This window comes from Idiotropiscis lumnitzeri, chromosome 18, assembly GCF_059441095.1.
Source record: "Idiotropiscis lumnitzeri isolate Australia: NSW breed Sydney's pygmy pipehorse chromosome 18, RoL_Ilum_1.0, whole genome shotgun sequence".
NCBI lineage: Eukaryota > Metazoa > Chordata > Actinopteri > Syngnathiformes > Syngnathidae > Idiotropiscis > Idiotropiscis lumnitzeri.
The window spans coordinates 9,611,480-9,636,579 of NC_142408.1; the positions used below are offsets into that span (position 1 = coordinate 9,611,480).

Below are 25,100 nucleotides of genomic sequence, written 5' to 3' on the forward strand. Positions count from 1 at the left end.
GCATAGCACATTGGGCCCATTTCCTTAACCATTAATGCATACATAAAAGAGGCTTTGTCAACACCGGCTACTGTAACGTTTCACCAATGCAGACGCCAGCATGACACTGGCACTAAAAAGTAAACACCAGTCGTGAATGGTCAAAGCACTGTGGAGCGGATTGTCACTTCACCTCAGATGAATGGTCTTGTTGTCCGGTACCCTTTTTTTTTCCTCAGTAAGGAGATATTTAACTTTGTGGGGTTTTTTCACTTTAATGGGGAAAAGCACAAAGATAACAGTTTATTTCCTACATTCCTGTGTGTTTAGGATCTGCGTTAATGCCTCAATTTAAAGCAGTGCTTCTCAAATAGTGCAGCGGGCCCTCCTGGAAAGGCGCGGTGCGATGCTGAGGGGGGCACGGGTGACCCTGGGGAACATGATTTTTTTTTTCCCGCCGTACTATAATAAAGTGTAATTACACATCCACTTCAGTAGTTGGCAGTGGCGCTCTCATTGCCTATTGTATGCAGAGATTGTTGCGACTGAGAGTGAGTGGTTGGGTGGGAGCGCGAATTGTTTTCTTTTTGCTAGAGGGGGCGTAACATAAAATAATTGAAACGCGCTGATTTAAAGAGTGCAGTTTTGAAATCCCGCAGATAGCTGAATAGACGCAGCAGTTCAAACTTGCATAAATATGCATGTTTCCGACCCCTAGCATAATAGCGAAATATTGTTAATTGGGAATTCCTTAGTAATTAATATTATGTTCATCCGAGACTTTTGTAGAATACCAAATGAGGGAGTAAGAAGTAGGCACTTTAAAAAGCCAGATGAAAAGCTTTACATATATACTGTAAAGCACATCTGGAACCAATAACTATCACGTTATCTCAAGAGTCCTTTTTGCTCCTTGATGCTTTGTGGCTGAACCTCCGCTTGGGACACAACTATATGTTTCACATTTCAAGGCAGAAAGACGTTTTTGTTTGCAATGCATACCCACAGTTATGATGAACAACAAAACAAGAATCATGTTGCCAGATTAGGCATAAGGTATGACCACTTACAAATCCTTCTCCTTGTAAACATTTCCAAATTAGGCTCCCCCGCTTTCTTACTAAACGCACAGAAGCCCAGAAGGCATCCTCTCCCATCTTCTTTTTACAACTGTTAAACTCGTAACATGTGCGCCAGCGGGCACTTTTATGATAGAAAGTGACCGAGACATAGACGAAGCTTTTTTTACGGGCCCTCGTGTCTTTTCACAGCCTACAGAACAAATACAGTCAGTGAAAGCAAAGAAAGCTTTTCAAAGTGTCAATTAGTTTTAAAGTTCAAAAAAATAAAATAAAATACAATGAAACCAGAAAGCAACCATAAGGTTTTCCATAAGAAGATGCAATCAAATATATCAAATGTAATGAAAAAGAAACATCAAGACAGGAAAATAATGCCACCTTTGTTTGAGTGGAATAATATGGAAATGACATAAATCAGGAGAAGCAGCAGGATCTTTGTGCGATACACATATTGAAATCGCTTCCACCACACCAACCCACCCCACCCCCCCACCCCGAAAAAAAAAAATCCTTTAGCACGATTTTTGGGGGTCATAAACCAACTTGGAGAAGCATACAAAGCGTCACGGTGGTGAAGAAAGAGGGGTCATTGTGTGCAGCAGAGGACGCTCACACTACCTGAAGGACAAATACGGAGTGTGCGAGTGTGGCAGTGGGAGTTTCACAAATATCCCTATCATTACATGGCCGAGCTAAGTAAACAAGAGCGAGAGGAATACAGCGTAAAAGGCTCTTTCACAATGTGCCACTGACCTGACATGTACCCACACTGTGCTACTTTTGGACTGCTGCTATTTTGTGTGCCATATATATATATATATATATATAGATATATATATATAGATATATATATATATATATATAGTGCAGAGGTCGTGGGTTCGACTCCGACTCCGGCCTTCCTGTGTGGAGTTTGCATGTTCTCCCCGTGCCTCCGTGGGTTTCCTCCACACATTCCAAAAACATGCATGGCAGGTTGATTGGGCACTCTAAATTGCCCACCTGGTATGAGTGTGAGCGAGGATGATTGTTCGTCTATGTGTGCCCTGCCCCACTGATTGGCTGGCAACCAATTCAGGATGTACCCTGCCTACTGCCCGAAGACAGCTAGGATAGGCTACAGCAACCCCATAACCCGTGTGAGGAGAAGTGGAACAGATAATGGATGGATGGATATTTTTATTCTTGTGTAACTTTATTCCAACTATTGGGCTCAGCTCTGATAAGGTTGTATTATTCTGCAGTATCATGAAGATATTACTTGTTTATATTTTGAGATTACATATTTTTAAACAATCCTGCTATCACACAAATTTGACTTGACTTGACTACTGTAACGTCAGATCGAATAAAACATCTCTTTCCATATCTGTATAGCTTTTAATCACAGAAAGTCTGATCTCAACCCCCAGGAGGGCAAGGATAAACTCAAAACCTCATCTGGGGAAAAGTAAAAAACCTTGAGAAGGGAACACCGATGGGGGGGGGGGGGAATCCCCCTTCTAGTAAGTCATTTCTCAGAATAAAGAACCATTTAGCTTAATCCAAGCCATGCCAAAGGCGAAAAACTGAACCTCTGGGATACACTGCTCATGTCTGGCAGAATCAAACTATACTTACTGTAAGAAACAACACTGAAACACTGCCTGTTCCACTTGACATAAGGCTTTGGAAAGAATCATTCTTTGCTCCACAGTGTGAAGCGTTGGTGTTTAGGTGTCAAGTCTCAGTACGTTTACATCTTCCGGGAAAATAACATTTGGGAACTATGATGGTCAACCGTTAAAACTGTAGGTTTATGATGTGGGAAGGATTTGTAAACTCCTTCCAAATGTGAATGTTTTGAAGTGGGGGAATAGCGTTTTTTGTTCTCATGTAACAAAAGACAAACAGTTTTAATTCATCATAATGTAAGGGAAAGCATACGTTGGACTTAAAAGTGGTGCATCGGTGTCCACTTCATCACACTGGAGCGTTGCTGTATAACGGCAAAAGAAGCGATGCTAACATATACGGTATGTCTTAAAAAGATAACCTTTGATTAACAGCAGTCATGGAGGCATTCGTTTAATATGACCGGCACTAACAGAATAAATATTTCTCCGTCACCAGCAGTTGCTTTAACAAATCCTAAATGACATTTCTTATTGAGCGCTCTGCGGTCTTGCTTTCATCCGTGCACACCCTCCTTCTGGTTGACTTAACAGCCGTGTAATTTAGACAAACTGATGCTCTCATTTCGAGTACGTTACAATAACAGTGAAGACCAAATGCATGACGTCAAGTAATTTCCCAGGAGCGGGCGGCTTCATCTGAGAAACAAATTATCTTTACAGCTGAATGCACAGAGAAACAAAAGAGCCATAAACATACTGTAGCTAGAGCAGAAAACAAAGAGCGACTGCAGTGCGCTTCAGACCTTGTGCTTCGGAACGACCGTAGCTTGGTGAAATCCTGATTCATGTGGCACGTGTTCCGATTTTTAGTGTAGAGTTGTATCTTGTCCGGGCCTTTTTCTGTACTGTGTTGTCAAGAAAAAAAAAAATGAAACAACAAACTGCGTCATCGTGTTGGGCCAGGAGGGAGAAAAAATAAGCAAGAGTAAGAAAATAATACTGCTGACACATCTGTGTGAATTGGATGAAAGCCTAGCCTACATTTTATTTCTTTTTAGGAATGTGGGAAACTGCAATCTGCATGATTGGTAATATTAGCAGCAATTTTTGGAAGGCACAAGCTTGCATCAGCTTCCTCTGATATTCTAAAAACATGCATGGTCGGTTCGGTAACAACTCTAAAGGTGTGAGTATGGTTCCTAAATACATTAAGGAAATGCTAATTGAATATAAGCCCAGTAGGACTTGGAGTTCTGCAAGCTCGGGTTAATTAGTCAGGTTTCAAAGCAAACACGGTGAAGCAGCATTTAGCTGCTGCACGTAACTGAAATACTGTATGTTGCCAGCAGACATGAAGTCAGACCCAAACTAAACTTTTCGGCATTTAATTTTTCTTTTTATAATTGGAGTAGGGTTATGTTGGATAACTTTGTTCACTTTGTTTGGTCTTCAGATTTTTTTTTTTTGGAAATAGACTTAGACTTCATTTTAGAATTCACTCTCTCTGGCAAATTAAAGTTCCAGCAACACATGATTAGAGCAGATGATAGATCAGCAGCACACAGGTAATAAAATGGGCAAACATAGCAAATTACAAAATGTAAATATAAATAGATATATGGGTTTAAGTGGAATATGGTTTCATTATTTCAGTTGCAACCAATGAAGGTATTGCACGAGAGGAAGTGAGTGCGAAATGTTACCCCCACGTCCCGACTGTCCTCAGTACTCTAGTACTCCAGGACGAAAATGCTCACTTGTGTTCCTCATGAGGACAAGCAGCATCAGAAATGGATGGATGCAATGTGTGACGAATCAGAGCAGAAAAAGTCTGATTCTAAAATAGAAAAGTTGATATAGTCATGAAAGGGAAATAGATTTGAGACTTTTACAAGCGCAGAGAAGTAATCATTTCTTTCACTCGAGAAATTCTTGAGAAAATGGTGGCTCACTGGCACGGCTTGCTGAGGCTTACCTCAACCAATGTGATCTTTCCAGCAGCTCTGCATCTGGGAAACTGGCTCCCAAGAGAAGAAGTGCACCCAGAAGGAAAGTTCACATAAAGCACACATGAATTACGGTGTAAAAATACTCTCTTATTTACCGCGTGGTGGGGAGCTTTGCCTTCTTCCTCCATAGAATGAGTCGTTTGGATCGCCTCAGAATCTCCAATGCATGTGGGCATACGCACACACTCCACCATCACCACATAAAATCAGATATGCACTCTTCCATGTCCTTTATGATGTGGAAAGCCGGGCGTATCCATGGCAACGAGAATGCGGTTGGCTGACAAGGCGAGACAGTAACGTTGACACCCGGTTCTCTTCTAGCATTGCCGCTGCCCGTCTTGTACTTACATCCATTGTTGAATTTACTCAATTTTATTTTGTTCACTGATTGCGCTCACAAAGTGATGAAATCATCTGGATCCAGATGATTTTATTTTGTGCAACCACTTGACGAGATGAAATTGAGTAAATTCAACACACCAGTTTTTTTCAGTGGAAGAAAATTACGGAAAATCTTCTGTCTTTAATGATCAATGCTCTAAAGCACATGTGTCAAACTCAAGGCCCGGGGGCCAGATCTGGCCCGCAACCTCATTTTAAGTGGCCCGCAAAGGGCAAATCATCTGCATCAACTTCCTGTTTCGAGCATATTTTCATCACTTTTAACAACACTGAGCTATGAGATACTGCCATTTATTTGTTACCAATTCTCCCCTTTTAAAATAAATTGAAAAATTGGTGAACAATTACTTACTAGCTTCTGATTTCAAAACTGGCTTTCCAATCAATTTATATGGGTTCACAGTCATACAGGCCCTCTGAGGGAAACCACAACTACGATGTGGCCCGTCCACAAAAATGAGTTTGACACCCCTGCTCTAAAGAATACAGAAAAAACATGTTAACATTCTCACCAACTATTTTTTTTTTATTCATAAATGAAGCGCTTCGAAGTCAAGAATGAGAAATGAGTAAAGACAACCATGAATTCATGACACAATGCCACAGAGTACAGTATTTCCTTATCTTCTTGCTGCACTGAAAGTCTTTGTCATGTTTCCGGTTTGGTCACTAGAGGGCGCCAGTCGCAAATAATAGAAAAGCATGTGCAGTTTAGACTTGCATAGTTGTCAAAGACCTTGGAAAGGTCATTAGTTAAGATACATTGTCATTGTGAGATGGAGGTATGAAGCACGTATTTTTCTGAGGGATCACTGCTTACATGTGTCAGCTGAGGTGTCATTTATCAATTAAAAATATCTCTTGGTGCATTCGCTTATTTTAATGACGTATAGTGACTGCCAGAACAATAACATGCTCTCCCATTAAATGGCAGAAGCTCCAGCACATCTGTGTATGCAGCTGTTGCCGTTCTGCTACAACAGAACATAACTTCCTTTTTGTTCCACACAGTTTAATCAGTTTGTGTGTAAATACAGACAAGGTCATTTTTACTTCGGTCTCCGTATTTATTGTGGCATTTTTCTTCAGTGACACTTTATGTCGTGAGATTTTCTCAATGTTTTATTTTAATTAGAGGTCACTATGTGAGGAAACGTTGCCGACTTGATGTCAAGAATAGCACCTGGTCGAGTTGAGGCGCATGCTAGCAATCGAAGTCAAACCAATTTGTTGACTCTACCACCCACTCATCGGCGTAGGAACCTAAACCAATTCCACATCACTCTTTGTGGTGAAAAGAAAACAAGATAAAGAGGACCAAGGACGGATGGCTCGAGTGCCTAAAGTGGAGATAGTCCTTCTGATTTATACGCTGCTCGTCCTTGTTTGGGGTTTCAAGGTTGGCTGGTTGCTAATTTTATCAACAAGTTTATGGGCCCACCACCCAGGGTCAAATGGGTTTCCAACTTTGTTTCATGGCAGTCCCGCTCTCGACATTTAGTTTATCACAAACACAACTCTGGGATGATTGCCCACTTAAACATCACCCTGATGTCTCTGAAAATGTGATAGATAAAAACGTCTGCTGAATTGAGCGCCTGCCAGATCAACAATGAATGCAACTGCCTATCTTGCTAAAATGAAGGAATGATCTCCGTTCTGAAAAAGCTGTTGCGAGAGTTGACCATAGTGTGATGAAGTTGAAGGTCTTTTCTTTTTTTTTTTTTCCCCACACATAATTACAGCACACACATTCTTTGCATCCCAGAGGAGTGTACCAGAGCGTTGCAAGTGCTGGCAGGTTGCGAGGAAGCAAGCGTGGTTCTCCTCCCAGACCGCTTCCTACTATTGTTGTTACAGCCATCTCTGAACGTCCCCGTGTGCGAGTGTCGTTGAGTGTGTCTCTTCCACGTCAGCGTCTTACAATCGAGGAGGACTGTGAGTGGATGGTTGTGGGATCATCGCCATAAGTGTGAATGTTTTTTGTTTTTTTTTATCTGACTTATGATTTACTGGCAACCACTCTCTTGCCCAAACTCACTTGCGATAAATTGCAGATCACAGCTCGCGTGGACTAGAAAGTGGTTGGATGGAAATACTTGAGAGGTTCTAATGGATGTCGAATGACTTTCTCAAAATCTAAACTGGGGCTTAAGCTATTCCTTACACATTGAAATATAGCAAATAGGATTAGTACTGCAGGATGAATCATGTAATTGTTGAGCCGTCATATCGGATTATTTAACGTCTTACTCAGGATAAACTGCTTCAAGCCTTTGCACTATTGTAGCGTGTTTGTCAAAAGATGCTATTGTACCACAACCAGCTGCAGACAACATCTGATTCACTGTTGATACTTTGCATCAAATTCGACTGTCTTCCTGAACAGGTACCACAATAGCAAATTGGCAAGCATAACGCGTATTTTTTTTTTTTTTTTTTAATTGTCATCCTAAGGTTTTCACATTCATAAAATTCGAAGGACCTCTCATTTAGTCAACCAATAGAAATTAAGGTATAATTATACAATGACATTTATTTTTGATTGTAAAAGAAAGAGTGCGAGGTGAACACTGAAAGTGTCAATGATTTTTCTGAATTTTGGGGTGCCCAGCAGGCAGGTATTGCGCTTGATTAGCTCCACCTCTGTACTGAGTTGCAGCAAACTCACGTCTGCATTCATAACCTAAACCAGAGAATTATTTACCAAGCCGACCACCTCTTACGATCAAACAAATCTGTGTTGAGATGAATTTAGAGTGGGATGCGGGTCAGTAACAGAAAAGCTCTCCAATATCGACTAAGTGTGCTATTTCTGTGTTTGTAGGCTGGAATCTGAAATCAGTGCACTTGAGAGTGAAGAATCTCTGATCTCAGCTAAAGAGCGGGCTTTACGGGAACGTCTCAAGGAGACTGAACGCTCAATTGAAGACCTGCAGAAGGTAAAAAAAAACAAAGTTATTTAGATTTAAAAGAAAACAACCAAACAACCAATCAAACAACCAACCAAAAGTTTTTACAGTCATGATTTCGACTATACGTACTGTATATAGCAAATACATTTATAAATCAACCTTAATCATTTTGATTAATGAGGTGATTGTTCTTCTTTTCAGAGTCTGATGACCCATGATGGAGGTAGGATCAATGACACACGCACACACATACATGCACGGGCACACACACAAACTTGTATGTCTGTGCTGAGCTGATATTGGTACAGTATACTTTTTTTTTTGCCAAACCCTTCTCTATAGCCAAAGAAAATGCACTAAACTACATGCTCTTAAAAGTGACAAGCTGCATGTTATTATCCCACCAAAACACCTGCAAGGCAAGTTTAAACACTTTCAAACTTTTTGGAACCCATTCAAGCGTTTTTTTTATAGTAATTTACATTAGTGTAATGCTGTACTGGGCGTTTTTAGCCTTCAACAACAAACAACAACAAAAAATACAAAATATATATTGTATTAAGTGTTTTTATGCCACGAAAAAAATTTAACAGACAATCTGCTTTTATGGGCGATCCCTTCCCCTATTGGTCCATAAAATTGAGATTCCACTGCACACATTATATGCACAAAGTCACCTAAACAGAATTCTCGTTCCTCCCAAGGGTGTCAGTCACTGTTGTTTCCGAATGTGTGTGCATTTGTCAGTGTGTGTTTGTTTGGATAATAATCTCGCTGAGGCAAGAGCGATTCGGGCCAGAGAGCGCCCATGAACCTTCAAACACACACTCTGATTGCCACCGACAGAGCACATAGACATACAGTATATACTTACACTGCACACTAGCACTAAAACACACACACACGCGCACACACACCATGCTCAGCAAGACTATTGACACTCACGCTCACACAAGGCCATGACTCTGCAGCCTGCAGTCGCTGGCTTTATCCCCCCCACTATTCTCCAAAAAGCCCTGTAAGCCCCTGCCGCTTTGTTCTTCCTATCACACGCACATGCAAAAACACACAAATACACACACAAAGCAGTGACATACACACTGACACACACGCACACACATGCGCTTTTGCCGCATCAGCACTTGAACCTCTGGGGTGCTACAGTTGCCGTGGACACAGAAGTGAGACAAGAACGGTTAGATGGAGGGGGTGTGTCTGTGTGTGTGAATGTGTGTGTGTGTCTTTGTGTGAGGCAGTGGGTGGTTAACTTCATCACTTGTGTTTATTTGTGTACTCAGTGTGTGTGCGTGCGTGTGCCACTCGGCCTCCAACATCACTGACAGTCTTTGACACTGTCCCCCCCCTAACCCCCCCTTTGTGCTCGTGCACAGTGGAGGCCACCGGCTGCACGTCCGCTCCTCTCTCGGGCGGCGCGGACCACGATCCCGACCAACTCATCCCGGCCACGCAGCCTCGGACCAGCCCACCTGCGCCTGGAGAGAAGGCAGCACCGAGACCCGGTAAGGATGGAGAGGATGACAAGGGCGAGGGGAGAGGAGAGGAGGGGAGGGTGGTGGTTCGGTGAGGGTGGATGAAAGGGCATCAAGGGTTTGGGACGCGGCCAAGTTGGATTAGACACACGCAGAGCACAAAGACAGACAGGTTAGTACTTAAGTATACATGCTTATTAAAGTCACGTCAATAAACCTTGGAATAGCACTGCATGGACTTTGAAATACATGCTCAGTAGGTCACCTTTTTCTTCATTCTAGGCTTTTAAAATGTTTTCTAGTGGATACTTATCATTGTTATAGTTAGTGTTAATCTATTTTAGCACCAACTTAACTAGGCAAGCCAAGCAAGTCAGATTTTTAATTGCAGTTTTTGTTTAACTTCGTGGACTGGTGGAGTATCAGACACTTTAAGGTAATTGATTCGGGCCACTTTTTCCTCAAAATTTCCTTGTATATAATATCTAGATTTTAATTCATTTCGCAAAATTCAAGCAATTTGTAAATGTTGCCTAATCTGTTCTTTAGTTCTTATCTTACAAGGATTTAAATATATTATCTCAAGAAATTCCTCAACAATTCATGTTCTGGGTTAAATATTTACATCGTGAAATATGAATCATAGAAATTGATTAAATGTAAAAGATAACCTGAATTTGACTGCTTACATTGAACTTGTTTTTTTTTTTTTTTTAATAAAAGTACACTAGATGAACTACAATCTGTTTGGGAAAAATCAGGACTAAGTGCCCTTCGCTCAAAGTAATGTTCCTCAAGGGCACGCTTTGATACAAAATAATTTGGGAGCCCTGACGTCATCCCCATCAAACAAACTAGAGCAAACATTTCGCAACATCGGTAACCACTGATCGCAGAAATGTTCTTCTAAATTAATGAGGTAGTAACTTCATATTTATGTCCATCGTTTACCTCTTGGAGGTGTAATGCAAGTGTCCCAAAGCCTTCGTCCTTTGTTGCGTATTTAATTTCAACCTTTCTGACTGACATGAGCACAGCAAACCTAAAAAAAAAGATATCTGCTTGACTAGCCCAATGAAATCCAGTACCGAGCTTTATCAAATATTATGCCTTTCCATCTAATACTTCCGTGACCTAAATTTGTAACGTGAGACATTCCAAAATAGAAAACGAGGTAGCTATACACGTCACCATTTGTAACATTTGAACTGATTGTCAAAATGTGTGCATTGGGCTTGACTAAAACCAAACATCATACACGTAACGAAATCTCCAAGACAGTCATGATGTATGTTGTAGTGCCAAAAGTGGCCTGTGAGGGGTAGTATGGTGCCACCGTACATCCAAGCTAACGGAAAATAAAAAGAAGAAGAAATGGGAAGAAGTTGGGCAAACTGTCAATCATTTCACTTCCTAATCACGGAGACGGTAGATCGGCCCAACTCAGATTTGAAATCGTAAATATTGAACCGGTTTAAAATTCATGTCTGGTTCAACAGTTTTTGAGCCAATTAGGGAGGACAAAAGAATCCCTTTTAGCACACCACAGGATAATGAAATCAAATATGGTAGGGCTCAATTATCGCCATTGTGTACCCCGCTTTACTCTTTATTTACTAAAATCAAATATTTGATACTCTTGTCTTGACTTGATTATGCAAGTGGTTCCATTCAGCCTAAGCATCATAATACTGCAAAAGGTTTTTCAGTCTACCGTGTGTCCCCATCTTCACGCTTCACCCCTTCCACTTTGTCCACCCCCTCACTCTTCCTTCACACCCCTCACCCCTTCTGCATTACCCCCTCTCCCTCCTCACAGCAATGTTTGCCATGGAGATCAACGTGCAGCATGACCCTCAGACCGGTGAACAGCGCATCCTGTCGGCGAACCGCGTCAACCCCTCAGAAGCGGGCTCGCGCGGCGTCAAGGTCTACGACGATGGCAGGAAAGTCGTCTACGAGGTCACAACCTCCGGGGGCGTGTCCACGACCTCGATGGAGAACGGGTGGAGCTCCTCGCAGGTCGACCAGTTAATCCAGAGAGCAGCTAGACCTGGTGGAGTGGGAGATGAAAGGAGGGGTCAGGTGTCGGTTACCCCCGCTGCCCCACAGGCCTACATCTCGCCGGCAGCTGCGGACGATCTGTCCCCGCCATCCTGCGCCCCGCCCTCCATCCCGTCGAGCCCGCCTGCCCAGGTCACCCTGCAGAGGGAGACTCGGCTAGGCATGATGCCCCCATCCTCTGCTCCTATCGTGACTCAGCCTGGCCCCTCAGCCCAGCCGGAACCAGAGGTCAGCTCCATGCCTCAGGCCAGCGCTGAGCACCCGGTCACCATGGTGTTCCTGGGCTACCAGGACCTGGAAGACACAAGCGAGAGCCGGCGGCTGCTCGGCTTCGACGGCGCCGTCAAGGCCGAGGTGGTTCTGATCGATGAAGACGACGAGAAGTCCCTGAGGGAGAAGACGGTCACCGACCTGTCCATCATCGATGGCACGGCGGCCGACCTTGTGTCGGGCAGACCGATCACGTCCGAGGCCGGCAGCACGGAACTCTCGTCGGATGGTCGCGAGCCCGACAGCGCCGCCTCGCCCCCGCCAAATCCCGAAGCCAACAAAGCCCCGCCTCCTGGTCTCACCCCTGCCACAGGTACAGACAAGAGGAAACGCTGCAAGTGCTGCATAGTCATGTGACTGAATCTTCTGCTTCCTTTTTATTATCACCCACAACTCCCCTCTTTTCCCTCTGTCTTTGGATGGTTACTAACCGAAGCCCCTTCTCCTCTGGACTCTGAGCGGCTGCCACACTCACACTCGCACCCACGCACACGTACGCACGTCACGCCTTCATTCAGCCGTGCATTTCTGCTTTTTCGTTAATCTTTTGTGCCAACACGGTGGCTCTGACCTCCTGACAGTTTAGTTCAACACATTCAAACCAATCAGCAGGAACTCATCTGTTATAATGCTGCAACAGTCACGTCAAACAAAGACAGATAGACGGAGAAACATCCATTTGTTTGCCAAGCAAGGCCAGACTCGGCTATTGTCGCCGAGATTTCGCAGACAGTTAGCAACCGTGTTTCCATGCAGACACAAAAGAACCACACAATCAGTTTCAGTAAAAAAGATCATAAAACACTTTAAAAAAGTATATATATATATATATATATTTATATATATATATATATATATATATAGTAATTATATGTCACTTTGTTTTTCCTATTCTCATGTCCCGTAAATTTCTTTGACCTGAACAAACACACGCACACGACTTTAAGAAGCACAGTTATGTGGCTAAGGTGTTTGTCTTAGTGGGGAAGAGAAGGAGGGTCCTTGTTGCCTTGGTTTCTTCATGTGCCTCTATTATTATTCCACCTGTATAGTCATAACAAAACATCTCGACAATTGCGTTTACACCGATAGTTTAGTTTGATTTTATCAGATTTTTTTTAATTTTTTTTTTTATAAACCAAAATCTAGAGAATTTTTGGGCTGGTTCTCTCAATGGAAAAATGAGAGTTAACGAGTTCTTTCTTATTCTTTCCCTCAAGTTGAGCTAGTCCCCCGATGAAGTCATTTCCTCCCATTCAACCACTTCCGAAATCAGCAGCCAATAAAAAGCCATGAAACACTTTAGGAATTGTGCAGCCATTTCTGCCTCAGAGTATCTGATTCCACAAATTCATGAACACATTGGACATGGACAAACGCCACCAGTGATGCGACTGGAACGTACACAAAGATTAATATTAATTGCCAGCCACCTTTATGCTGGTATGGGCTAGCACATCTCCACCACAATGGTTAATTGAAGACTCTAAATTGTCCATTAGTGTGACTTGAATAAATGTACCTACATGTCCCCTGTTGCTAAAAGGTGACCGAGGTGTACCCGGCCTAGAAAATGAACGGATAGCCAACCACCGGTATTGCGAAAGACAACTTTTAAGGTTATTCTAGTTATCCCGTGCTTTGGAGGACCACCACAACACTGCCAGCTCTTGCTAAGCTTTCCGACCAGGCCCTTCTTTTTTTTTTTCTTAACAAGGGTGCTACAATAATGCGGCCTGGTCAACATCTTTTGTATTCAGATACAGTACGGCTAATTTTCTTGGTGGCAGGCCAGCAGCGCTTCCCAAAGCAGCAATCATCCACATCCTGTTCAGGGCTAATGAATTAATCGAATATGTCAATGCGAGGGCAATGAAGTTGCAGTCAAAATGTCCGCATAGCACATTTCCTCACATAGTGGACTTTGCGCTACTAGATGATGAATGCTAATTAATCGTTTTGGGCTTCGTCAACCTAAATAAACACCACACCTATTTCGCTCACTCAGGAAAAAAAATATTTAGTGACACTACACTTAAAAAAAATCGTGTGTTGAATTTACTCAATTAGAATTTTGTCAAGTGATTTCACAAAATCAAATCATCTGGATCCAGATGCCTTTTTGGGATAGATGTATAGTCTACTTAAAAACATGTGTCAGGATCCAGATGATTTGATCCTCTGCAACCACCTGAAAAAAATCAAGTTGAAAAAAAAAAATTGTGTACGTGGATTCCATTTTTATGTACCTAATTCCTCCATGTGTCATGTCGAACAATTTTCACCATAACACACACTGCCTGCACAGAAAATTTAGCATCTGTGAGGCTGAGTTCCAAGCAGATCGGAATATTTCGACAAAGATAAACGAAAATAATTTTCATTTCACTGTGCGGGGGATATATATATAACATATTTTTCCATATTATGTAAATATATAAATTCACTCTTACAAATAAAGGTCTAATCCCTAATAAATGCCTTAATCACAATGGAGGCCAGCTACGCTCTGCAGTAAATGAATGCGCATGACCACGATAAGAGATGACGCATTCCAGACAGTTTAAGGATCCAAAAGAATTAAATCCACAATGTCAATTTCGTGGTGCTTTTGTGACTCAGGTGTGTAAACATGGTCAGGTAGCCTGCCACCTTTTAATAAGTAGCCATGATTAAGTAAAAACACATTATAACATCATTTGCGCGATTGAAATGACGTGATAAGCAATTCTTAAATCTCCATTTCTTCTCTTCTCTAAATGGACCTATTATCGCTGAATTGTTTGCCTTAAAATAAACATATTCTATTTCAAGTGATTGGCCGTTGCTGCTGAGTGGCCGGCCAACAGCACGCTTCGTCTCGAGGTTTCCTGTGTAGGTAAAGAATGTAAATACTGAAGGCTCTATCCAGAAATGACTTTATTTTTCACATCTATTGCACACTAGAGATCACTACGATAGTCATTTTTATGCCCTATGATGCAATACGACAAGACCTTTGTATTTTGCATTGGACTTTGCTTCTTAATGTCACATTTAAAACACACCCAACTATTGTTTTGTTCCCACAAGCAACTCCTCCTAACAGCTAATTCCTTCTGCAGATGTGTCACGCTGACTGCCGAAGGCATGCGTGGATGTTTAAACAGTTTGCAGAAGCAGGATTCTGAACTAACCATTCCAAACGAAGTGCATGGTTGCCCATTAACTGCATGCGTGGCAAATGTTTCATTTCCCTCTCACGCAGGCCACCAACGTTTTCAGATGAGATATTCTGGCAACCATTGGAAATGCAATTCGAGGGGTTGAAGCTGTTAGCATTTTTAAGTCATATGAAAGGTTGACATTCATGCGATTAGATCGCAACTAGTCCATGGGGTACATCACTTCTCGCCCCAAATCACCTGGGATGGGCTCCAGCTCCATCTCGCCCCAATGATGACAAGTTCAATAGACAATGGATGAATGGATGGAAGGTTGGAATTCCTCTGACTCGTTTTGATTGTGCTACCTGCTGATGAAATCATTATTTGTAGAAAACACACTAGATTAGAACCCTCCAGTATCACAGCATATTCAATGTTTGTCTTAACTCATTCACTCCCATTGACGGCTAAAGACGTCAAAGATTAGTATTTTATTTTTTTTATTCGGCTCGTAATGAATAAGTTAAGGAACTATGGAGACCGTGCAGAGAGTTTGTCGTCAAAAAGCACCAACGATAGGAAATACAATCATTCTTTTCAAACCAGCTTCGGCCCAAAAATAAATAAATAAATAAAATGGAGCGCTGAGTTGATGAGCAGCTTGCCTGCCTGGGTTTGGTTGTTGACCTTGCAGCCTCACTGCCACTCAGTCAAGGACTACTTTAACTCTCTAGGGGGCGCCTTTTCTTCCCTTCTGCCTGCCCTCATGGTTGTATGGACTGTTCATTAAAAGAAAGAAAAAAGCCATTTTCTATTGTTCACATTTCTCCTTCTCTCTACGGTTCTTCCGTCTCACTATCACATCCTCCCCACCTCTTTCTCCGACGTTTGTATCCTCTCACTATCTTTGGAAAAATAAAGCTGAGTTTCTCCTGCTGTCTCTTGCTTGTTGTTCCTTCCATCTGTCTCTCTATTTAACATTCACTGTTTCATTGGCTGCTGTCAAAAAATAAAGGATCACAAGCTCCCCTCACTGCACCGCTATCTCTTCCGATAATACCAACTGCCACTAACAAGTGTGCTCTCTCTGGCCACAACACTTCAGGCACACCCAAGTATGCCCGTTGGGTATGCACTGAAAAGAAAAACAATTATGAGGGGAAGGAACGGATTGAAGAATAAAAAGTGGAATACTATGGGCAAAAGATGTATTTTCATGAAGTAAAATTCTTTATATTATATATATATATATATATATATATATATATATATATATATATATATTTATTTTTTATATATATATATTTATTTATTTTCTTAACAGCAGTATTTTTTTATATCGTGTACCACACTATAGATGTGTGTCTAATGTTGTGGCCTGTGTATGCACCGGACTTCGCATTTTAATTCAGTTTCAGTTGAAACGTCTCACAAGTCAAATATGATCTAAGCCGAAATAGGGTGCGGTTGATCAATTTTTCTTTAAAACGCAGTGTATGTTATAATATTTTCAAGGCACACCAGATTATAAGGCGCAGCCCCAATGAACAGGTCTATTTTGGGGATATTTCCATATTCAGGGTGCATTGGGTTATAAGGCATCTTACTGCACATTAAGAGAAACAAACAAACATCCGCACATAAAGCGCACCCGACTATAAGGCTCACTATCGATTCTTGAGCAAATTAAAGGATTTTAAGTACACATTATAGTCAGAAAAATATGGTATGTGGTTCAACTTAATTTTTTTACATACTGATTATAAAAATGTCAATTTACCAGAATCCTCTGTAGTGGGATTCTGACTGGACAATTTGGCAGTGATTAATCTGTAAACACACTTAAAAGAAGACCAGAAACCTCTTACGATTTTACTGTAATCTGCATCAAACATGAGAGGGCAGGTAAGTAACAAGTAGAAATTAGGTGAAGGATAGCTGATGTATTAGCATACAAAGGACACAAAATGTAATATTTTGTAAGTATTTCAGATCCTAATTCTTTATTTCATCGGATTAAATGTTTAGAGAAGTGAAACGCTGACACAAACATGACGCAGACAGTAGAGGAGACATAATAGCCGGAAATGATAATTCATCATATTCGAGACACCATGACAACTAGAACTAGGTCACACATACATTCAATCCCTGGCTGTGTGATGATGAACACAATAATCAAATCATCTTGGGACAATGACAACGTAGCATCAAGCATCTGACCGTCTCCTGACGTTTACACCATCCCATGATATTGCTCATGTCGTAGCGTTAAAAGCACAGATAATAGTGTTGAATTTCTTGAGGCCATTTCCATTTTAATGGAAAAGCATGAAAGAAAATCGGATTGAGTCATTTTGAAACATTCTGGAACAGTACATACATTCACAAATTAGGTTCTTCTTCAGGACAGATGTACGCACATTTATGCTGGATAACAATCAGGGAAGCCGGAATTTTTCCCATTCGAAGACACAGCACTCCAACCCTATATCAAATATTCCAATGAGTGCCACAATGTTGCTTTGTAGAGCTGAGTAATTGGGTAGATTTTGGAATGCTCACATATTTATAAGCAGTCTAACCAAATTATTAGATTTTTCCATTTGTTCAATAAATAAGTATTATGAATTAAAAAGTATTATGTCAGACTTGTACAAACACATCCACGGCTGCTAATACTTTACCAGTAATTTCAGGTTTTTGCAAGTGGAAGCCTTGTGAAGGGTTGAAAGGATAAAAGATTACGGAATCGTAATTATTCATTTCATATATACATTGTACAGTACATACACTCTTTTTTATTTTTATTATAGGGTACGGGATTATCGGGCCAACAACAAATGGAGATCAGGTCGAGATGCTGAGCAGGTATCCTCAAACTGCCATGGTGAGTGTATGAATTCATTGTTAGCAATTTTTCCGACCGCTGAGTGACTATTTTTCATTAAAGCAACTTTTGTGGTCTTAATGGAGACTTCCAATCAAAGCAGATTTTCTCTTTCGCGGATGAGAGTGACTACTTCATCTTCGCGCTCTTCCGTGTAGCCAGGCGTTATGTCCATAGAGGAGATGTGAAAATGAGCAAACTTCATTTAATTTTGGAAAAATAGCTTCAATTTTCACCGTTTTTCTCCTTTTGTCACTTCCGGTTTGTGTCCAGCACAGTGATTCACAAGCTAACAGCCAATCAAATTACTCGTTTAAAGCGACAGGCAAACCCGATTGTACGTGTTTAAATCGGCCGAACACCCCAACAACGGCTCTGACTTTACGACGTTGGTTGCTCCACCAAAGACGGCGTGTACCGACTTTCCGACCGCATTGGTGTGTCGATGCCTTTAGGGCTAGGGTTAGTTTTAGGCTGCCTAATCATCCCACGGTAGGAAGTTTCATGTGTAGGAAATTTTGGTCGAACACCCGGAATAACTAACTACGCCCCAGTCCAGAACTGGCTGTGCAACTGAATAAATGAAACGATGTTCTAAACAGAGGCAACCTGATCCGCTCGGGGTCGTCGGCCCCCATTGTGCTTGCCGGCCGATGGCGCTCTGATTGTCTCTGGAAGGGCTCCGAACACGCTCCCGCCAAATGCATTATTCAGCACGCGTGCCGAGAGAGAGAAAGAGAGAGAGAATGGAAGTGGGGTGCAGCAGAGGGAGTGTAAGCGAGCAGGAGAAGAGCACAATAGTGAACAGCCCAATGCTCAAAACTGGCGCGTGCCGCTGAGCTGTTAGGACTGGACGGGAAGCACAACATCCTGGACTGAAGGAGTGAACGTTAGAATTTTTTTATCACGTCGTGCAACATTAGTGAAAGAAAACAAGATCGAAGAGAAAGAAGAGGTCACGGCCAGTAGGTAAGCATTGCGTTTCTGTCGTTGAATCCCGGTCATTGTTTGTCTCTTACATGTGTCCTCCACTTTGGGTGAATGCCACCAAAGCCCGGACTGTAGCTGTACTAGAGTGGACGTGTTTAAAGATGACTAGTGCTTGACTACGAAGACAAAAACGTGTGTGTCGAACAGAGCAAGCTTATAACAACATTGATAGGCTTGTAAGTGTGAAGGACACTGGAAACCGCAGCCCTTGAGAGCAGGAGGAGGTCAATGGAGCAGAATCCAATCTGCAGTCTTTCTGCTCCTTTTTTTTTTTTTTTTTAAATCTAAGCCTAACATTAAAATGTGAAAAAATATCTGGCATTTGATTTAGTGTTCGAGTTCAGCACAGAGAAAAAAAATCTGCCAATTTTTCAATTTTGGTTAACATTTGAAAATGAACATGTGATAGGTGATAGAGGAATATGGTTTTCTCCCCCCCCCACACACACACACACGCACACATAGATATCACTTTAACCTACATTCGGAATGACCCTAACCCACTTTTCATCAACTCACACGAGACACAGTTCCAAGACTGGTTGTGACTGCATGTGACAGGATGTCTTTTGTCTGTGCAATTTAGTGTCATCATTCATTTTGTTGCATAAAATCAAAAGCTGGCATATCAATATGGAAGTTTCAAATCTGGCAGTGAAGGGAGTATTTGTTGTGAAATGATATCAGTTGTCTTTGCATTTCGAAGTATTGTATCTTCAAAAGCTGTTTGTAATTTTCGTTGATATTTGGCATTGGTCGCGATATTCTGATGGCATGATAACTGAGCAAATATATTGTGGTATCACTGAACTAAAATGACGAATATACAATGACCTTTTATGAACTATTTGGTTAAGTTCAAACAGCATTTATTCCCCATTCAACACGATCTATTTTATTTGTTAAACAAAACGTGGAATTTTTGAAGAAAGAAGAAACATGTTAAGTTTAAATTGATACATTTTAACATTCTCCTTATGTTGTAATTCTTCTTAATAAGTCACATGGTCCCATTACTGGTGAGCTATTTTTAGACTCGACCCATGGGCGACTCATGTGATCTTTGGGGCAAACTAGTATTCACTGTTTTTTTTTTTTTTTTTTAATTATTATTTTTTTTAATTTTAAGACAATGCACATAGCAAAAGTGTTTGCAAAGTCTCTGTTGTCTTGCTCCCTTCCTCCTCCTCCTCCCTGTGTTGAGTGAAAAAAAAAGTTCATTAGAGGCTCTTAACTTCAACGATGAAGCACGTTTACTCAACTCTGGATGACCTTTAGACACACCCTCAAATAAAGAAAAGACTAGCTCATTACCGGTGACAAACAATATTAGTGGTTATTGAAACAACGGTAAACCATCAAACCGGTAATCGGCCCATGCCAAGCAAGTATGCCTGCCTCGCATATTTGGGATTCTGGGTTCAAATCTCAGTTCTTGCCTTCCTGTGCCGAATTTGCGTATATTCCTCATGCTTGTGTGGGTTTTAAAGGGTTTACCAAAGCCATCTGGGAAAAGTACCAGCACACCTGCAACACTAATGAGGACAACCCCTAGTGACAGTTGATGGATGCAAGGTTTTTAGTTTTGCACAAATAAACGCCATTTTACTAAGACCTATTCCTAATAAAGCTTCGCCAACACGGTCAATTATTACAATTTATTTGACTTTGCTGTTTAATTTTTCAACCATACTAATATATTATTACTAGAAAAAGCATATCTATGAACCTTGTTACAATTTTTATCCTCTCAACAGGGCCATCAAGCAACACAGTTAGTATCAACACAACAATAACTTAATTTGAAACTGCAGGTTGTGAAAAAAAAAAATAGTCGGTTTGGACTCAACAAAAAAACTAAAATTATCCAGTACGTCAGTGTTCTATCAAAAAAAAAAAAAACGATCAATCTTTTTGGAGACCCCATTATTAGTGAGAACAAAACATTGGGCTTGCCAAAAGTTGAAAATAAGTTTCACTCCCATCTCAAGTGCTGCATCCAATCAAGACGCATATTTCCAGGACGTCTAAATTAATTTGCATCCATAAAGTAGCACCCACGTGACAAGCTATTTCATTTTTGTTCCCTTCAACATCCCTCTCAGCACCACCAAGTGCAAGAACACGGAAAGGAGCAAGAATGTTATCAATGCTGTCTTCTTCCTTCCAAACCTCTCCCGCTTCCCAGAAAGCTTCACACCGACATAATCATACGTTATACAACAGCTGTGTAGTGGATACGGTTGAAGGTCAGGGAGGGTGGTTCTGAAGAGGAACGGGTGAGCGGGGCGGACATGATGACGATAACATAAACCTCAGAGGAGAGATAAAGGCCGGTCCAGGTGTGAGAAGGGTGTGGTCACCAGTAGCGAACTGTAAGGCGGGTGAAGGAAACAGGCAGGTGGGAGGGGGGGGGGTGCTTGGTGGGGTTAGATGAGGTGGAGGGGGTGTTGTGGAGGAAGTCTGTGCAGCCTCACACAGCTCCAAGTGTTGTTGACATTAACAGCCCACTGGCCTTTCAATGGCCCATCTGTTGATGTGCCGCCACTGGCCTCCATCCAGAAAAGAATTGCGTTCACTTTTAATGGCATTGACGGTGCCGGATCGAGACACTTTATGTTGGGTCTACAACAACTTGACTCTGATTGGCTGAGTTCACAAAAGTACTGTTCGCTGATCACAAGTGGAGAAAAAAAATGGGCTTAGCAGAAATCATGTGAGAGCCCCTCAGGCAAAACAGAAGCTTGAACTTTATTTTCTCCGTGTTTTTTTTTTTTTTTTTTTTTTTTGTCCGTCTGCTTAAAACTGGCAGCTATTTTAAGCGCAAAAAGAGTCATTGTCACGTTGCGTCCATTTTTGTTTTTTGTTTTTTCCGTGGGTGTATTTTGTTTCCTCTGATGGTTTCTATTCCGGGTTTTTGTCATATTTATCACAATTCATCACGACATAGTGAGAGATAAAGAGGAAGCACACAATCATCATGTTGAGTCTGTCAAACTGTCACGCAATTTGAAATTCATCATCTTTATTTTGTACACCGCTGTAATGGTAACGTTTATTTGACATTGCCGAGAGATATGGATCACAAACGCCTCCCCCTTCAACGTGATATTTTTTTATTAACTAAATAATGAAGTTCAAAATGTTTATTTGTGCCTGTATGAAATGGTGACATATCTGTAAATACATCCTTAAATTTAAGAAATAAATACTCTGCACTTATCTACACTAAATTGATCTGCCTCAGGAGGAAAATCACAAAAAAAATTTTGTAGTATTGGAAAAGTTTCATTTGGGTTGCTAGCTATGCTCTTTATCTTGAACAAATTCTTGTAATTATGCTACTACGCTTATCGACTTGGCAACACCAGTAAAAGCAAGTCTAATCAAAGCATGTAGCGAGCTCATTTGTGTTGCATTCCATCTCAGAATGGCATGTTGGTATTTGTGATCCATTGAGCTAAAGAACAAGAACAAGAGGGATGCAGGAAATCAAACAATGCAAGCGGAACACACGATGGCCCCCATTTACGATGCCCACCACTCTCTATTGTCTACAACATCCACTTGTAATTTCTGTGCTGGGCTGCACCAGTTAGTCATTGATTTATCACAAAACAAAATGCAAACGCAAGCATGTGTGTGCAAGCTAGAGGGAAATTGCAGTGAGAAAAAATGTCATTACAAATTTTTTTAATCACTGAGAATAAATATGTCATTAGGAGACAGTAATCTTTCACCATATGTTTTTTGAAAAAAAAATGAAAAAAAACTATTATTAGTGGAAGAATATATAAATATATATATATATATATATATATATATATATAGATATATATATATATATATATAAAAAAGAAATTTAGAGCTCCATATATGTATACTTTTTCTTGTTATATAGCAGATTGTGACATGTAATGAAATGTATTACATTCAATTTTCAGGGATACGGCTTTAACATAAAATGCTGATAGTTGCGTTTTTTGCTGGTGAAATACTTTCAGGAATGCTTGGTCAGCAGTCAGGAACTTACGAACCTAATCACACTTGAAGAATATATATTTACAGTGGTATAAAATAGCTTCATATGAATTCTTGTTCCCTGACAAGGCCTGAACTGAAATATTGTCTTCGGCATGTTCAGAAAGCTTGAAATCTTTATAATGGCTCATCTGAAACATGGACTGTGCAAGCTGAACAAAAACTTGACATTTTTCTTGTTTTACAGACATTGTTTCTGAGAACTCCTGCACGTTTATCAAGAAAACTGCAGATATTGCCATTTTTTGAAGCAGCCGAATATTGTGTACTTTTTCTCATGCATTTGACTCCAAATAAGAGATTTACCTACTTTTTGTACAGACACACTTTTATTATTCTAAACACAACTGTTCATATTCTCTTGGAGTTTCCCACACGGGATAACTGCAGGTTGCGTTTTCGTCTTGGGCTGAGATTAAAAATAGGTCAGGCGAGGTCATAGGGTTAAATCTCAGTGTGTTGTCAATTGAGTATGGCCGTCTAAGCAATGCACATACACAGGATATTATCTATAAAAGATTAGATTTAGTGATAAATCTCTTTATTTCAGAATTTTCTCTCAAAAGTTTCAAACCATAACAAATCTGAGCAAATACAGCCGGCAGATGGAAGGACAATTTTGTTTAAATAAAATAGGAAAGAAATCTGCAGCTCAGACATGTTGGCTGCCCAAACTGTTTTCTTCCTGTGTGAAGCCTCCTTCCTCTATCTAAATTTGCAGGCTTATGAGCTACTTTCCTGAAATAGACAGGTGATTAGCACAATGCTGCTCTCAGCGTACACCACAGCAAAGTGACTTCATGCACTAGGATAGCACCGGGAGCACGTTTGAGTGTTAACCGTGTTTACTTGAGACTGAGAAAAATGTCAAACAGTATGGCTAGATTGGGACTGGGAGGTCCTTTCTAGAATCAGGTCATTTCTTTCCTGTCAAAGAAGAACACTCTGTGGATGGATGATAAGGTCAGATTCCACTTTCAAATATCAGCAATCAAATGTCGGGTTTATTAGCAATGTTTTGAACTTTTGTTTTGCTCTTGACGGTACTTGTAGTCGTTTGCACTTGACTGCTGCTACAAACAGATTTGGATTTGATGTTGGCTTTTGAGAGCCTAAAAAGACATCATTACCGTTTTCATATTTGCTAAAAATGGTATTGGACGACCATCCATTGTAACTTAAGACAATACTAATTTACAATAACAACATTGGTAATTAAAAAACAATTCTGTCATGCCTAACACCATTATGTAAATGGTCTTTCAGCAAAAATACGATCGTTATCCATGAATTTGCAACAGTTTTATTATTTAAAATTGAAAAAAAAAATAATATCACTGTATTTAATTAGTGATATACTTAATTTTAGAAATCTTTTTAGAGTTGACTGTCACTCTAGATTACTTTCTGACTACTCATAGAAGTTGAGTCAGACAGCTCAAATTTATGTTGGCAGAGAAAAAAAGTGAATTCCTTTTCAAAATGTCACTTCATTGGAATTGAAAGTGTCTGCATTCAAGAACTTCATGATGCTGGATCCTCTCTGATGAAAAAGAGAAGATGCTGTTGGACCAATTAAAGAAACACTACAGTTGTTGAAGTTTGTGAAAACTTTCCAAAAACGCAGGAAAAACTTGAGAGTGAAATTTGTGTGTAAAAAGCCCGTTAAAAGTCAGGATACATCCTGAATTCTGGTACACAAATCCGATATTATTTACTTTGATGACCGAAATGGCTGCATTCACCACCTTGTTTGGCGATAAGAATCGCCTGTGGTTTGTTTTGGAAGGCACATTAAGCTGTCTAAACATAGCCGCTATCCTGTTGTCACTAATCTAATCTCGCAGCCCTCTGCCTCGAGTACTTCATTTAAGACTAGGCTGATGTCAAGCTGCTAATTAGAGTTTAATGATGCTACTAGGTAGAATCAACATTGCTGATTAGGATAGAGTGGTTCAATTGAAGCACTGATGAAGCAGTAACGCTAGTCTGCGTTTGGAAACTACTGGCCACAAAATGTTATTATCGTAAACAAAAACATGTTTTTATGTCCGTATTATTGCATAGCAGTTTGCTGGAGGATGGAAGGTCAAACAGTCGTATGGAAGTTGCGGTCCTTTTACTGTGTGTCGACTAGACGCTAGGGACTCTCTCTCTCTCTCTCTCTCTCTCTCTCTATCCATCCATCCATCCATCCACCCAC

At 40.8% G+C, this 25,100-nt stretch overlaps 1 protein-coding gene across 4 annotated transcripts in view; it reads left to right on the forward strand.

The window, feature by feature from the left end:
- Positions 1-25,100, forward strand: part of palm2akap2 (PALM2 and AKAP2 fusion) — a 66,572-nt gene that overhangs the window by 21,263 nt on the left and 20,209 nt on the right. For all 4 annotated transcript variants that reach the window (XM_088281083.1, XM_088281085.1, XM_088281086.1 and 1 more), the window contains 5 exons: positions 7,919-8,033; positions 8,208-8,229; positions 9,398-9,526; positions 11,316-12,143; positions 17,793-17,866. In XM_088281083.1, the coding sequence (XP_088137209.1) occupies positions 7,919-8,033; positions 8,208-8,229; positions 9,398-9,526; positions 11,316-12,143; positions 17,793-17,866 (1,168 nt within the window). The remainder of the gene's footprint in view (positions 1-7,918; positions 8,034-8,207; positions 8,230-9,397; positions 9,527-11,315; positions 12,144-17,792; positions 17,867-25,100) is intronic.